At 45.2% G+C, this 17,244-nt stretch overlaps 1 protein-coding gene across 7 annotated transcripts in view; it reads right to left on the bottom strand.

Moving 5' to 3' along the window:
* The window catches only part of KCTD20 (potassium channel tetramerization domain containing 20), a 30,277-nt gene that overhangs the window by 4,815 nt on the left and 8,218 nt on the right, over positions 1-17,244 (bottom strand). For 3 of the 7 annotated variants that reach the window (XM_039565309.1, XM_039565311.1, XM_010404457.4), the window contains 5 exons: positions 4,181-4,374; positions 3,248-3,527; positions 2,137-2,239; positions 1,503-1,623; positions 372-569 (listed from right to left, as the gene is read on the bottom strand). In XM_039565309.1, the coding sequence (XP_039421243.1) occupies positions 372-569; positions 1,503-1,623; positions 2,137-2,239; positions 3,248-3,527; positions 4,181-4,374 (896 nt within the window). Of the gene's footprint in view, positions 1-371; positions 570-1,502; positions 1,624-2,136; positions 2,240-3,247; positions 3,528-4,180; positions 4,375-11,388; positions 11,481-13,788; positions 13,882-17,244 lie in introns of those variants that run through there. The other 4 variants (XM_039565313.1, XM_010404458.4, XM_039565310.1 and 1 more) reach the window with 3 other exon arrangements.

The raw sequence follows: 17,244 nt of genomic DNA on the forward strand, positions 1-17,244 counted from the left end.
ATGTGGTTTCCAAGAATTACTTCAGGTGTCTGTTCTCCTCATTGGGATTAATTGTTCTTCCTTGTGGGAGGGCAGAGATGCACATCACAGTCTCGATAGACTGGGTGGTGATGGGAGTGTAAAGCAAAGAGTATTCCCTCACTAAGGAGCCAGGAAAAGGCTGAGGGGGAGGCAGAAACAGAAGGAAAAGTGCAGTGAGTGCTGGGATCAGTTCTAACTAGCCAGGCATCCTGCCTCCAGCAGCACCAGCTCATACACAGCACACAAATCAGGGCTCCATGTGCCAGCATCTCCTCCTGGAGGAAGCCAGTTTGGGAATGTGTCCTTTCCTTATGGCTGGGTGTGTGTGGAACACAGTGCAGAGCCCTTACTTTGTGAATACTCCTCTCCCATGGGAGGTGGATGATCCTCATCCCAGTCCACAGTGTCTTCATCCGTCAGCACGACGATGTGACACTCCCGCTCCCCCTTCCTCGCGCTGTCCACCATGATGGGCAGGATCAGCTCCTCCAGGTAGCTGTCGAATTGCTTGTGAGCCCCGTCATTGGAGAGCTCGTGTAACAGAGCACCTGAGGAGACACAGATCACAGGAGCTTTGCTACACTATGAAAATATGTCTCAGCTCTGCACTTCCCAGATCCATCCGAGAGCACAGCCAGCATCCTTCTTCAGACAAAATGCTCAACATATGTTCAGACACATCGACAGCCTCCAGATCCAGAACTGGCAAAATCAGAAGTGCAGACTGCATTTCAAATGGGATGCAAATTGTACTGCAGAACCATTCCACTCCCATTAAAAACCCACCAAGCTCCAATCAATACAGTGAAACAGTAACAGACTAAATAATTAATTCATTATGATACTTAACTTGAATTTCCAGCAACAACCTCTGCCCTTGAAAGTACATTTTGCTGCCTTCTCTGTGATCACTCACCAGAGAACAGGGCAGGAAATTCCACCCACATTATGATACCACACACCCCATTTTGGTAAAGTGCCTTTCACAGACCTGCCAGTGTTAAAAGTACTTTTTTTGCCAGCATGCCCACCAAAAAGCTACTCCCAATCAAATCCCTTCATGACCAGAAATTCAACTACTTTCCAGATTGGGTATCCTTGGTTCCTGCTCTGCCCATCAGCCTTTATCTTAAATTATTCATGACTCTCCGGTACATTTTGGATAGGGGTTATAATCCTGCTTTTAGCCTTCATTTTGTTGGCAGTAACAGCAAGCTCTGCTCAGCCTCCGTTACAAAAAGAGGCTAAAATGTTTATAATTTGCTTTTGGATCAAGGTGCCTGTGTTCTGAAGGATTCAGTCACTTCACTTAGGATTGAAGCAGCCAAAAGGAAGCTTTTTAAATGCAGCTTGAGCCCCAGAGAAATCCACACGTTCATGCTTAAACTAAAGCACAAGATGAAGAACTGCACTGAATCAGGATCAGAGTGCTCAGTGCCCTGCAGATGACCTCCTAAGAGCTGATTTCTCTCCATACTTACTTAAATCTTGACATTTGATTGTGTTGAAATCGAAGTTTATGCACAGGTAATCACACGTGTCTCGAAGGTCTGGGATGGAAATCCCATCAGGGCAATTAATGATTCCAGTTTTGTAATAATCCTGTGAATAAAGGGACAGATTTTGGAGAGAAAAATTAAGACATCTTGGACTATGATAATTCTTAATTAGTTCTTTGTTTTGTTTACAAATGGAGAGATACTGAAGCTATTTATAGCTCTGTGAACAGTAAACCAGCCCTGCTTGTCTGAGAATCTACGTCTCTTTGCAGATCCTCTAGGGTCTGATAAATGATGAGCTCCAGTTAAAACTTTTCCATGGCACACGGTTTCATAACATCTCATATGCAATATGCATTTATATGCAACCACAGGGTCAGGATACAGCTCAGGAATTACAACAGCAGGACATAGAAAAGGTAAAAGGCAACATCAGCAAATATCTGAAATGTGGACTTATACCAAAGCCTACAGTATTTTTTCTTTAGGAATCACAATGCAAAATGTAAAAACAGAATGTCCCAGGGAGTGCAGCTGCCTGGAGATGTCTCAGCTGAGCACATGTGACAAACAGATCGTTTCCTCCTTTTCTCCCCATCTGCAGAGCCGCCCTTACCAGCACGGTGCGGAACACGGCTGAGCTGATCCCTTCTGCGATCTCGTACTCGCCCTTCTCATTTGGCCTGGTGAAATTGTATTCCCTGCCTGGTCCAAACATTCTGGAGAGGTAAAGAACTATGTAAGTGCACAAGACCATCGAAATGTATTTATTTCAGAGACAAACAGGTGCTTTGGGGTTAAAAAAATTCTTCCCTGTGAGGGTGGGGAGGCCCTGGCAGAGGCTGCCCAGAGAAGCTGTGGCTGCCCCTGGATTCCTGGGAGTGTCCAAGGCCAGGCTGGACAGGGCTTGGAACAACCTGGGAGAGGGGAAGGTGTCCCTGCCCATGGCAGGGGGTGGAATGAACTGAGCTTTAAGGTCCCTTCCAACTGAGGCCATTCCATGATTCTGTGGTGAAGCCCAGCAGTCACACAGAGATACAGTAACTTAAACCTCCACTCCAATCTCTTCCATAGTAAATAAGGACAAGAGGAGGGCTGGCCTCTGTTGCTACGGCTACTGCACTCTAAGGAACAAGCCAAAGGAACAGATCATTCAGTCCTGGGGCAGAAAACCCCGACAATAAAGCCCTTGCTCTGACCTACACCAAATAACTCCACATGGCTTTTGATGCCTTGTTTTACACAATAAGCCATGCAAGGGTCACTGACCCGACAGAACCCTTTGGTCACGGAGGGGGGAAAGTGCTGGCAATACAGCACACAAGGATTTCTTGGTGCAGCAACAGGCTCCAACCTCTCAGCAGGAGCTGAGTAACTTCTCTTTAGGGAGAGTATCAAGGGGTGGCAGCAGGAGGGGATGGAGCATTATCATATTCCCCATTCAGGAGGAAGGTTATCAGCTGAGGACAGATGTACTGCTGACAGACCAGGCAAACACTTGGGGAGAAGGCAAAAGTAGACCATGTTTGGCTAAAAGTGTGCATTTTTTAATTGAAGTGGACCAAAGGGAGACTTATCTAGAGAACTACCACCTCTCCATCTGCTCAGGTCTTCTGGGCCTCACTCACAGCCAAATTCTTACTGAGGTCACCGTGTGGAATGTTTATTCCATTTTGAAGAATTTTAGACTGTCTTGAGGTACCTTGAAAGTACCGGCAGTGACCCACCTTCCCAGCATGGTGTCAGGGTGAGCAGTGAAGATCTGGGGATTCACTGCAAAGCGGGTGCCATCCACCACCAGGGTCACTTTCTCTGGAGCTACTGTCTGGGAAGTGCTGCTTGAAGACAATGCACAGCATCCATGGCGTTCCTGGGTATTAAAATATTCCAACTGTCTCTTATTTCCATCTGGGATATGGCAGCTGTGAGGTTCTTCAGGAGCAGACAGCATGCTACTGATCTGGGGACTTACTGGGCAAGTGTTGTGTCGGCATTCAGAATCCAAACCTGAGGGACACAAACAAACATTGCAAGGGGAAGAGAGGATTTATTGAAAAACATCATTTCATAGTAACACTTCCTACTGAAATGAGAAAACTGAGTCATGCAATAATTAAGGATGCCAACAGCCATAACTGTCAGGGTAATGTTATATGACATCAAACTGGGCTGTTACTGAATTGAACCAGCAGCTGGCTGTTTTGGTGAGCCATGATGCTTAATGTTCCTTGTTAAAGCAAGATGGATTCAGGTGCAAAGAGCAGGAGCACAGGAATTAAGCAAGGCCAGAAACACAGACCCAGACTGCTGGCAGGACCCCCACAGGAAGCTGAGCAGCAGCACACACCTCACCACAGTGGTGTAAGGCAGCAGTGCCCAGTGCCAGTCTGTGGTGGGCACACAGGACTGCCCCGGTGCCTCCAGTGAATCTGTTCAGGGACAGCCTCAGGCCAGCCAGGGCATTCCCATGGGATGGGTTCCAAAGATGCTGAACTCTGCTGTGAACTTGTGTCCTTTAGGGCAGCCTGGCACAGGCAAGGCACATACTCCCCAGTGCAAACTGCCTTGTGATACTGGAACATTTTCCGAAACAGAACACCCCTCAAAGCCCAAAAAATAATTTCCCTTAAAGGCTACAAGGTTGAGGACCTTATCCTTACCCTCAGTCCTGGGAACTGCAGGGCTGTGACCTCCTAACACAGAACTCTCTTCTGACTCATGGGCTGCTACAGTTCTGTTTTCCACAGGACAACTGGACTCCAGATTTCTCAACCAGTCTGTGCCCCCAGCACAGTTCCCATTCATGCTGGGCCTCCGTGCTGTGAGGAGTTGGTGGCGTTTCCTAAGAGAAGAGCTGGAGAGAGAATCCAGGTTGTTAGTTTTGGAAGAAACTCCCAAACAATGAAGTTCAAATCCCTGTATCTGGTACCACAAGCAAGGTGCCTCAGGCTCAAAAGGCATTTCTTCAGGTATTTAACTGTGTTTCAGAGGCTTATGGTGCTAGTTACGCCCCTACCCTCACCTAGGAAGAGAGGAAAAAAGCTTTTAAAGTAATCAGGGGTCTATTAAATCTATTTAATCTACAGACCTTCACTTTTTTAAAGCTGAGTCTAAAGTCACTGATGTCTTTAGATCGCACGTATGTTCCTGCAAATACCTTCCTGGCAACTCCTCCAGACCTCTGGAGCCCTTTAGAAATGTTTCTATTCTTGACTCCCAGACCTGGCCAAATGAACTCTATAACATGGTTACAGGCTGCAATATAACATTTTCCCAGTTAACAGCTCAGGCATTGCCTCTTAACCACTGAGGTTTGACCACGAGGTTCCTTGCTCCCAGTCATTGCTTGGTTTTGGTTCTTTCTTCTTGATTTATCCTGTGCCATCACACAGTGCTCCCCCCACTATTTAACCCAGGACAGTCCCACAACAAACACTCGTACGGTGCAGAATGGCCGTGGCTGGAGCAGCCCCACACACGATGCTTTAACCAATGCCACTCAAATCTGGAATGCTCTTCCAGCATATGCAGAGACACCGCTCCCATTTTTTCCAAGTGAAATTCTTCCTCCTTGTTTCTATCTTTAAGACCCACTTCACTCCTCTGTATCTCCTAAGAGATCAGATCTCTTTTCCGTCTCTTTCCCTCACTCTCTCTGGCATTTATCTTGCCCTGGATAAGAACCAGCTCTCCTTTCTTGGCATCAAGAAAGCGATTTCCTTCCGTCAAGTGTTTTCCTTTCACTCTCTCAAACATAAAACACCAATTTCCTCATTAATGATTTTTTCCAATTTCCCCCCTGCAGAACAATTGTCCTGTGTCTTTCCCTTGGATGAATGAAGACTGCAGGGCCTGTGGGTGCCATCTCTGACGCCTGGCAGAACACTGCCACAGCAAAGACAAAGCAGATAGAACACAGCACCAATAAAATAGCAAAATGCCAAGTCAGAGTTGCTGAGTTTCTGGCCAGCACCTGCTGAGGGTCAAGGCCTTAATGAGCAGTTCAGTGGTGGGTTTCAAGCCCATTGTTACTGGTGGTCTGAATTAAGCATTTTACTCTTAATGAGAATTTAAAAAAGGAATAACAGCTCATTCCTTTTATTCCGTAAACCCAATTTGAAGTTGCCAACGTTATTATATCTGTATATTTTTAGAAAATCTGCTGCTTACACATCATGTGATGGTCATCCAAAGGAAGATTTTTGGCAACAACAAAACCATTTATTTTTTTAAAGGCTCTGGCTGGCAGGACCAGCGACACAGGGAGCCCCCAAGGGTCATCTCAGTCCCAGCAATCTGAACAGCACCCGGAGCATTGCCTTCTCCTCCGCTCTTACCAAAATACCCAGTGTGGTAAAACTCGCTCTCCCCACACCTTCCAGGCTGCTTTCCTGTCCTGGCTGCCTGGAGAAACCCCTCAGCAGTGCCACCAGAAACCCAGCAGTCCCTGTGAATGCTGCCCAGCACTATCACAGAATACCTGGAGTTGGAGAATATCAGTACGAGAGTTGGCCTCCCAGCTGCTCACAGGACCACCTACAACTAAACTGTGTGACCAAGCATCCTCCAGGGAGAATCATGAAATACCCTGAGCTGGAAGGGACCCACAGGGATCATCAAGTCCAGCTCCTGGCCCTGCACAGACAGCCCAACCATCCCACCCTGTCCCTGAAGCTCTGGCAGCCTTGGGGCCATGCCCATTCCCTGAGGAGCCTGTTCAGTGCCCCAGAACCCTCTGGGGGAAGAACCTTAAGAAGAACATCTTAAGTGGGATGGACCTGGTCACACATGAAGAAATCTTTTACGTGAGCAAAGGTAACACAAACTCCCTGTGAACAATCTGAGCAATCCTCTGCCCTCTTCTCCCATGTCAGAGCAGCAAAGGCGTGGCAGAAAGTCCAGCAGTGCCGGGCAGTGGGACAAAGGGGTGTGGAGGTAAACCTAAATACGAAAACCTACATACTCTAAAACACCCTGGAGGGGAAAAGAAGCCCAAAGCCCACCCCCCCCCCGCCAAGAGCCTTTAAATCAATTCCAGAATTGACAATGTCCAGTGGAACAAAAAGTCAACTATTCCCCTGTTTCATAGCACTGATATTGTGAGGAAATGGAATTTCTCAAGACTGCAAATATTAAAGTATTCATAGAACTGATACTGTGATTTCAAACACATTCATGGAATTATTACACTGTATATTTTCACCCTGAGATTAGGTCAGTTGCCTGGAGCGTGACGCTGGTAACACCAAGGTTGTGCATTCAATCCTCTGAAGAGCTGGACTTAATGATCTTTGTGGGTCCCTTTCAACTCAGAACATTCTGCAATCTGTGATCTGAACCAAAATGCTTTACAATTTGGTAACTGCACTGAAAGCCAAAACCTGTTTTTTAAAATGCAGTTTGATTTACTTAGGGCAAAATATTTTGAGATGGGGAAAAGAATACCCTTGTCGAGCAGATACATAATCATAACCCTAACCCTAAGGGAAAGCCCTCAAGGGGAGTCATTCTCGAGACTTGCCAGCTGTCAGGAGGAACCCCAGAATGCTTTGGGTTGGAGGGACCTTAAAGCATCTCAAGGGACACCTGCCACTAGCCCAGGTTGCTCAGAGGAGCAGACACCACACTGGGTTGTGGCTCAGGAACTCTTTCCCCCCCCACCTTAACTTTCCTGTATTGAAACAATATCCCTGATAAAACTGATGCTACCATGCTCACCAGGGAACAGAATATGCTCTGCAAGCTGACAAGAACTCCATTAAGAAAACAAGACAAGCATAAAATTTACTTCTTGGGCCTCTTTTCTTCCAGGAGTGCTCAATTGCTGCAGCTCTGCCAACAACCTCCTCTTGTGGTGCCTGAACAATCTCTTGATTATTTAACGCGTTACTCAGCAGAGAGGAGAATTTAGGCAGGAAGTCAGATCAATAAGCAGAGTATATGAAGGCAAAGAGCAGCTTTATCCAGGGACATTTAGACTCCGTAACTTCCCCAGAGCTCTGCTTTACAAGCCCCATTTAAGTGATGTCGAATAGCACGAACACCAACAGACTGAATTTCTCAACAAGCAAACTGGCTTGGGCGAATGTTGAAATCTTTGTTCATCACCTCAAGCTCTGAATTAAATGCAGAGACCCTGCACACCCCTCAGCAGAGCCCTTAACAACAGCAGCTCAGAACTTATTTACAGAACACACACCAGTTAGGCAGGAACTACAACACATGAATTTTCCTTCGGCATTTCCCCCGTTTTGCTGCTTAATCTGCTAAGCAGGATTGGTAGGGAAAAAACACCCCAGCTGTTTGACACCCTCCTCCTTTTCTGTTACACTAAGTTGAGCACCAGCAAAACACACTAGAACCAGCTGCTCTTTGCAATGTGGTGGCTCTCCCCAAGCATAAGATCTGACTTTCCTCTTTCCTGGAAATGGAACATCCAGTCCTGCCCATCATCTGACCCTGCTCAGGCTGATGGCATTTCCCTGTCTCCTGGCCCCTCTTGGCCTGCCAAAATCCTGCACATCGTGTGTCAGCAGAATTGAGGGAAATGAGAAAAGATCTTTTGGCACATCTGGCTGGTAAAATAAATCCCCAAACTGGTCATTTAACGTGACAAATATATTGCAAACACACCCAGAACCCAGTGGGGAAACAAGTACATAAAGACTTCAAGGCCAAACTCCTGCCTGACCAGCTTACAAATGTCCTGGTTTCCTTTCATGCCCAGGATCAAGGCAAACTACCCGTGGTGAGAATGAATGCCTATAAATAATAATTAGCACTATTCATCTTCAAAGCTTTTTACAAATATTAACTGCTCATTGCTCCTAAGAGCCCTGGGAAGCACTGCAGGGAAGTGTTTTATGAGAGAAAACAGGGACACAGAGGAGGAGACCTAATCCTCAGGATCAGAGCAGCAGGCCCACTGCCTACTCAGGTGTTACTCTGACTTGTAGCACGTTCACTGCTCACCTCCCTGGCCATGCACCAGCAATTCCCCTGTGCTAGCAGGACAAATAGTCCCTGGTTACCAGAGTCCTTAGAAGGCTCCTTCCATGCATGTTCCCACCCTTTGGGAAGAGTAAATTGGCTGGTACCACAGAATGAACAGGCAGCCTGATGTCTTTCCTCACTTCTCTGTGGTTTGTCTGTGTGCTCAGATCCTGAAGGATCAGGTAAGGACAAGTCCACAGAGGAGCTGAAGCCTCACAGCTGGATTGTAGGAGCTGGGCAATGAGGAGCAGCAAAAGCCCCATGTCACGTTCAGCACTAAAGATCAGAGAAAGAGCTCCTCCAGCCAGAGAAAGGCTGGGATTTTAATTGTTTTAACGGGACTCAGTGTCAGAATCAAAAATCAAAATTCCCATCTGGCTCTGGCCGCTGGTTTTGCCGCACTTGGAGCATGGGGGCCCCTTCTTCCTCTGGAACACAACAATGTCAAGAATGAGCTGTGCAACTGCACAAACATCTCTGCTCTCCAGACCCTGTGCTGGTGGTCCCAGTGAAATCATCTCTATTTGAACTTGACTAGAATCTTGTCTTTTGTTGAGGGAAAAACATGGAAATCATATTTAAATTGTTTTTAATCACAAAGTGGAAACACTTTTATTTAGCAATGAACCTTTGGCACAAACAATTCATGCTGCAAATGCTTTGCAGAGATAAAAAGGCTGATCCTTGTTCTTTGCAATTTATAAGTAGGAAGTGTTCTGGAATGTAAAGAGGCTGGGATGATCTTCAGCACGTTATCCTTCCCCACCCTAAGGAATCTGAGGCACATCCAAAGCCACTTCCCAATGCATACAGTTCTCACCCCACTACTGGAAGAGCTAAATGGCTTCACTTGCACAAACCACCATAAACAAGGTAATGTGTGCCACGAAAAGAAACTCAAATACTGCAACATGGCCAGCAAGGAAAACCCATTTAGATACAGCACATTTATTAAGCAAAAGAAAACACAAAAGCATCAGTACAAATGTGCTGATGTCTCTACTTTTTATTTATTGTATTATATAAATACAGTATTTTATTATCTTTATAAAGATATACTCCTTATCCTTGGAGTTTTTTTTAAAGAGCCATTATAGAGTATTTTAGGTATGAAGAACTTCACAGAGACTTCGAAGAAAAATAATGAAAAGCCTAGCTGCCAAATCCATTGAGGAGTAAAGCCCTTGCTAAAAGGTCTGACAGCTTATACAGGGTCTCGCTGTCATGTGGCATGCCAAGAGAGAAGGTGTAAGAGAGCAAAAATAGTAGAAATGAGCGGCTTTACGGGGAAGGACCAGCAGTGAGTGAATCAGCTGGTGAACAATCCTCCCCTCTTCCTAAACCACAGCCTAACCATCAGGACTGAAATAAAACTCCAAACAACTCATTTTTAAGGTGACAACACTCCTTTAAGTCTACAAAAACATTCCCATGTACAATTATTCTCAGAAATATGAGCAAGCAGGAAACACGCGTACGCAGGGTGTGCCTGACCTAATTCCACAGTCCTACACTTAGAACAAGATGGATTTCTAATGGAACTGCACGTCTTTCCACAATGGCTAAAGCCTGGCTTTAATTTCTGTCCTGGTTTAACCCCAGATGGCAACTGAGCCCCAAACAGCCATGTGCTCACTGTTCCCTGGTGGGATGGGAGAGAACTGGAAGAGTAACTCATGGGTTGAGATCCTTTTAACAGGTAAAGGAAAAGAGAAGGTTGTGTAGAGACCTCACAACACCTTCCAGGATCTAAAGGGGCTCCAAGGCAGCCAGACAGGGACTGCTCATAAGGAACTGGAGTGACAGGACAAGGGTCAATGGCTTCCCACTGCCAGAGGGCAGGGTTAGATGGGATATTGGGAAGGAATTCTTCCCTGGGAGGGTGCCCTGGCACAGGTTTCCCACAGAGCACCTGTGGCTGCCCCAGCCCTGGAAGTGTCCAAGGCCAGGCTGGACGGGGCTTGGAGCACCCTGGGAGCGTGGAAGGTGCCCCTGCCCATGGCAGGGGGTAGAACAAAATGAATTTTAAGGTTCCTTCAAACCCAAGCCAGTCTGGCATTCTATGACTCTATAAAAGCTGTGCATGCAAGTAAAGCAAAAAAGGAATTCATTCCCCACTTTTCATGGGCAGGAAGGTGTTCAGCCATGCCCAGGAAAACAGGGCTCCATCACTTTGGAAGAAAAACACCATCACTCCCAACATCCCCCCTTCTTCCCCCAGCTCTAAACACTGAGCATGATGCCATAGGGGTGGAATATCCATTCCTGGCTCAGCTGGCCTGGCTATGTCCCCCCAGCTCCTGTGCACCCACAGCCCACTGGTGGGTGGGCAGCAAAAAAGGTCGTGGCTCTGTGTGAGCCCTGCTCAGCAATAACTGAAACACCCCTGTGTTATCAACCTTTTTTTCCAGCAAAAATCCAAACCATGGCACCCCATGAGCTACTCAGAAGAAAATTAACTTTCTATCAGCCAAAACCAGCATGAATTCTTAAAATATCTTCTTAGAATATGCCAAAAGTTTCTCTAAACATAAAAGCAGAGCAACAAATTAGCAATGATTGACTTCCTACTCTGGAGAGAAAAAGGGCAATCTCATGGGTTTAAGATAAATAAGGAGAAGTGTTTCCTGTACATAAGGATTAGGGGAATCACTGTGAGGTATAAACTGCAGCAGGGAATGCAGTATGGAGATAACAGATCTCCCCATGGCTGCTAACATTGGTTAAGTAAAAAAGCAGCCATCAAACTTGATATGAAAAATTATAATATTGACAAGTAGGTAGCAATGCAACTTCTAATGTTCATAATAACTATTTGTTTCTGATCATCAGATGGAGACTTTCCCAGAGAGAGAGAAAGAGAGAAAAAACAAACCATTCTGCCTGTCAGCTCAGTTCAGCTGCAATAAAAATTTCCCAATTGCAGGGAGGCACTCCAGAGGGCTGTGCAGAGTGACAGGAACTCATCTGGTAGAAAGAAAGGCAAAAAGTGAAATGTTCTCCTCTATTAAAAATTCAGACCAGACCTGGTGCCTCATTCTGTAACTGTGAGGAACTTAAAGCTCATCCAGTCCCACCCTCTACCATGGGCAGGGACCTTTCACCATCCCAGGCTGCTCCAAGCCCCATCCAACCTGGCCTTGGACACTTCCAGGGATCCAGGGGCAGCCACAGCTGCTCTGGGCACCCTGTGCCAGGGCCTCCCCACCCTCACAGGGGGGAATTCCTTCCCAGTGTCCCATCTAACCCTGCCCTCTGGCAGTGGGAAGCCATTCCGCTTGACCTATCACTCCAAGGTCTTGTCCAAAGCCCCTCTCCAGCTTTCTTGGAGTCCCTTTAGGCACTGGAAGGGGCTCTAAAGTCTCCCTGGAGCCTTCTCCTGTCCAGGTTGGACATCCCCAACTCTCCCAGCCTGGCTCCACAGGTCCCTCACAACCAGGGAAATCGGCATTTCCAGGCTGAGCCCCAGGCACTGCCCTGTGCACCTGAACCAACAGAGATGCTCAGGGCAAGGCGAGACTTGGCAGGTGTGGGGTTGCCACTCCCTGGCACCTGTGGATACACCTGGAACACTGGAGAACAACATGGAAGTGCATTCACCCGGACTGCACCAGAGAGAAAAACATTAACTGCAGCCTTTACATGCTTTTCACAAACCTCCTACTGATCCTCATTTCTTTTTCCCAACACAAACACAAGCAGACAATAAAAGCTGATTTATAGGTTGAACCAGCACAGGCACATGACAAAAAGCTTTTCCCTTGTTATGAAATAACACTATCAATATACAGAGGATTCATTTTCCATCTGGCATCAAATGATAGATGGAAAATAATGTCCAGCAGGTCTGATGCAATGCAGGACAGCCTGAGAATGCTGGCAAGAGACAGCAAGGAGGCTGATGAAATGGTTGATTGTTTCTCCCATTCTGTGCATAGTGCTGCACTGTTAGCAAAGTTTACTGACTTAGTCATTTACTCGAGGCTCAACAAAAATCCACTGTTTCTACAAATGCAATTCAAAACTCCAGTTGGCAATATGAGTTTAAGGGTTTAACACTGCACTTGCACACCTTGATTTAAGACCCAGGGTTCACCAGGTCCTTCTGTCACCACCAGTGCTCAGTTTATGCACTGACCTGACCCCTCATCAGTGCCCCACACTCACAGCATCTTTTCTTTTGCCAATTTACAATCACCAAGACTGATACCTGCAGAAAAATAATGGAGATTTATTAACTGGATGTAACCCATTACAGACTTTCCCCCGAAATAGGAAGGTCACACCGCGGCAGCCTCATCAACAGGACAGATGAAGTGCATCCAGCAATGTCCCACCAAGGGAACAGAATTCCTCACCAAGGCAACAAGTTACTGCTTTTTTATTCCCCTCCCTCTGAGACCCAGGATATTCATGTTAAAGAGCAAAACCAAGCTAACTATAAAGGGTATTTCCTCACAATACTGGAATAAAGACAGTAATCTGAAAAAGTATATTTGATCCTCATAAAGAGCTTCTTACCACTGTGGCAATGGCAGCTTTGCCAGTGCTATCTGATTAAATTCAGCAATTTAAATAAAGCTGGCTATGCCCATACAGAATACACACCTCCTTCCTTGGCAGAAGGTCAGAGTGGGCAGATCTGATCAGGGAAAAGGGAAAAAAAAGTTCTGGCGAAAGATGAGCTGTTGCAAATATAAGCAAGATATTTTTCTCTAGAGACAGGAAAAAGCAATGTTCCTTGCTAAAATAGACAACACTGAGCTAAATAAAGTTTTAAGGCAGGTGACACCTATGAGTTACACCTTCTCTTCACCTGTGTTAAATGAAGCTACAAACAGTTACGTGAAAGCCTGCAACAGGAGTAAGTGCTGCAGACAACAAAGTTTGGCTGTGTTCTCTGTTCTACCATTTTCTGGAAAAGTACTTATAAAGCTTTCAGAAAATCCCACACACTTCAGCAAAGCATAAAAGCAAGAGCTGTCTTATCCCTTTGGATTTAAAAAAGCTTTTATTTCTCAACTTTTGCTCTTAGGCAGTTAAACCAAACTTGGTTCCAAATTCCCACGATTTCAATTCCTGCGTTTATATTCTGAGAAGTCCAGTTTTTCAATTATAAATGCAGAAAACAGCATAAGGACAAGAGTATTTCTGAGGGAGTTCTGCCACAGAATCTGATCCACTTGCAACCACCAGAACTTCTGAGCTGAACTGATCACCCACATTTCCTGGTGTACCTCTGGAGCAAACCCTGTGCCAAGCGCCCCTCACTTACTGCCGGCTCATCCGTGCTCAGTGCTCCCTGCACCACGATCCCGAAATCCTGCTGGAGCAGAGGGAAGCACCAAAGCACAGCAAAGCTTCGGGTTTAAACTCTTTGAGCAGCGATGGTCACTCCCCCAAAACCCGGGCGGCTGATTCATGTAAATATTTCAGGTTAAAAGTCCCTCCAGCTGATTCATGGAAAGTTTGAATATAATCTGTGCGGTAACAGCTTAAAGTCTCCTCTTTTCAGTAAAAGCCTCCCGAATCTCTCTCTCTCTCTCTCTCCAGATTCCTTATTCAGGCAGTTTTTGCAGGAATTGTGCGGTAGAAAAGGCTCAGTTTTATTAAACCCTTGAGGCCATTTGGTAAAACACCTGCTGCCACACATCCCTTAGACAGGAAGAGCAATTAGCCACCAGAATTTTTGGTTATGTACATAAATACGTGCACATGGATTCCCAAGCCCAGGAGTCCTAGGACTTGGGCCCGAACAAATTTACAGTAACTGAGGATACAATGAGTTATTTTGACACATCAATGCATTGCTAAAGAACCCAAATAAGAACGACCACTTTCCTTCCGTGCTCAGGTGCCATGGCCAAGGCATTACATGTTTATGGAATCTGGAGATGTTACCCTCTGTCAGCCCAAATATTAAATCAATTTATTCTATTTCTTACCACTTTCCCCTAAGATACAGCTGGATTGCTCAGAGACTTCTCTGAACACATTTTCACAAAACAGCAGAATTAAATATATCACGTATTATCAATTATATATGATTTTTAATGCAAATAGAGTCTAAACAAGCAGGAAACTATTTTTCTCCTGACTCACGCCAGTGATAAAGCACATTTTCCTGACAAGTCTGAAAGTGTGAACGAAAGATGCCTTTAGAGGGCTCTTGATTAAAAACAAACCAAGCAATACAACACAAAAAAAAAAAATCCAAGTTGTCACTAATTTACTAACTTTTGTATGCAAAAACTTGTTATTACTTTTAGTTTGGGGGCAAGATTTTATTTTTTTTTAATGCCCAATTATCTCACCTGTCTACATACAGGTACAATAAAGCACCTGTGGCTGGTAAAAAGGCTGGGGGAATGTGAACATCAAGAGCCTCTAATCACCAGGAGGTGATGTCCCACACCAGGTGAGGCTGGTGGACATCATCAGGACAAAGAACAGATTTATATATTTTTTAATATAATTTATATGATTTGTATATGTATAATTTATGAATTAGCTTTTATAATTACCCTCTGTGTGTTTACCACAGCAACTGTCCACTGTGGATCTCTCGAGATGAGCATTGGTGTATTATCAGTGTGTTTTGAAATACACAAGTTTTAATTAATTTAATTAAAAATTAAAAATTCAGCAGAGACAATATCCAGCCTAAACCAAAACTCCTCTCCTCATTTACAGAGCTTTTAGTTCACTACAAAAAGTTATCTGACATTTCACCCACGGCAAAAAGCACCTACTTGGTTCTGACTCTTATTTTAGAAAGGCTGCGAGCAGCTCAAAACTCCACCTTCCCTCTCTGGAAGGGATCCCAACAAGTAACAGCTCACTCATTCCCAGCTCATCTGCTACAACTCTGCCCTACAACTCCAACTGCCATTCATTTCTAACCAATTGCACGGCAGCAGCTCGGAAAACTAACAATAGATGGCACGTTTTTGAAAGCTGAATGCAGTTACAGGAGCTTTCAAAATAATAACAATGAAAAAACTCAAACCAAACCCAAGAAACAAACCCAGGGAGGCTGCAATGGAATGCGATTAAATCTGCAAGGAAATACTGCCACGTTGAGAGAGAGGTTCAGACTCCAGGTCCAGCAGCAGTTTGTGTCCAGTGTGCAAGGGCAGAACCAGGCTTGGCAAAGCTCAGGTGTCCTCACCCAGCACTGGGGATCTTTCCCAAAGTCTGGGATGATTCAGGCTGGCATGGGGTCCTTGCCAGGGGCGCTATCTGCCATCCCCACGGGGCACTGCCCTATCTCACCACAACAGCTGCTGGAAGCCTGTTCAGATAAAGCCACAGCTGAATTTTCCTGTGGAAGGGCAGAGATGCTCCTTTGTGCCTGAGTGCCTAAGGGAACATTATCAGTGTTGTCCTTAGAAACAACAGAGTTCTCCGAATCAGACGCATGGTTTAATTCTCATTAAGAGAATTAAGATACAGACAATAAGAAAAAGCAAAACAAACATAAGGCTCCTTTCACAGTGCAGCTGCATTAGTAACTGCAAGCAATACTGAGTAATCCGAAACCAAAATAAACACGGCAGTTTTATTTAGCACAATTACAGCTCTTTGGAAAACACCTCCTGATTTATTTTGAGGGAGGCAAGAGCAGGGGCTACAATTTCATCGAGGTGAGGCCAACCATTAGCACTGGCAATTCATGTCAGCAGAGAACCTGATACCTTATTTTCAAGAACTGAAAAACTCCATGATTTCAAACCAACCACTGGCAAGACACCTCTTGCTTTGTTTACATGCCTGGATAAATATTTTACATGTCAAGCATAGTTATAACACTTTCTAAGAATATTCCATTACATTCTTCTATGACTAATAATTCTTCCACAAAAATATTTGGCTAGTGCTGTGTTACAGCAAAATTAGCCAGGAACTGGAGCCATATTTTGTGGGAGTAAAAATGGGAAAATACCACAAAAAAAATATACAAAATTGAAAAAGCAGAGAAGATGCCTATTTCAACACACATAATGAGGTGTTTGTGCTGAGGCAAGGTGCCCATCTGGGCCATGGATAAGGTCACTCTTGAAAGGGTAAGTTCTAAAATTGAAGTGTATTTCAGAACAGGCCCCTCCAGCTTGTTTTTACCTTGACAAGCAAGAACTCAACAATATTCTAGCCAAAACTGTAGCTGGTTTCTTGTCTATCTCAAAGATAACATGCAAAAGAAATGCCAGGACTTTAAAACAATTATTTATTTCAAGGAAATGGTCTTCAAAGCCTCTCCTTGTGAGGAATATTCACTCTCCTTCTGAATAATCCAAGAGATTCTCAAATAAATTAGCATATTCCAGCAGTAGAGCTTATGCATGATTTTAATAAATCCTTAACAAGAAGATAGGTTTTCCTATAGAGTCTGCTAATTAAAGGGTCTATAAATGTCCAAAAGCAGCTCCTGATGATTTCAACTCAGTCCTGAGCAGATGTGACCACACCGTGACATTTCAGAGCTCTTAATGTGGATTGCATGAAATGAGGTGGCTTTTGTCAGTCTGGCTGAAGACACAAGACATCACCTCTTGCTGCTAAACCTAGAGCACGTCTGCCATGAGCACAAGTCCCAGCAGGCCCCGCCCCAGCAGGGGAATGTTTCCTCCAGTCCGGTGTGCCAGGCACGGCCTGGGCAGCACAAGGGGCTGGAATGCTCCTTGTCAGGGCTCCAGCTGCTCCAGGAAGAAGTAAAGCCTTTAAGGCTCAT

Source organism: Corvus cornix, chromosome 26 (assembly GCF_000738735.6).
Source record: "Corvus cornix cornix isolate S_Up_H32 chromosome 26, ASM73873v5, whole genome shotgun sequence".
NCBI classification, from domain to species: Eukaryota; Metazoa; Chordata; class Aves; order Passeriformes; family Corvidae; genus Corvus; species Corvus cornix.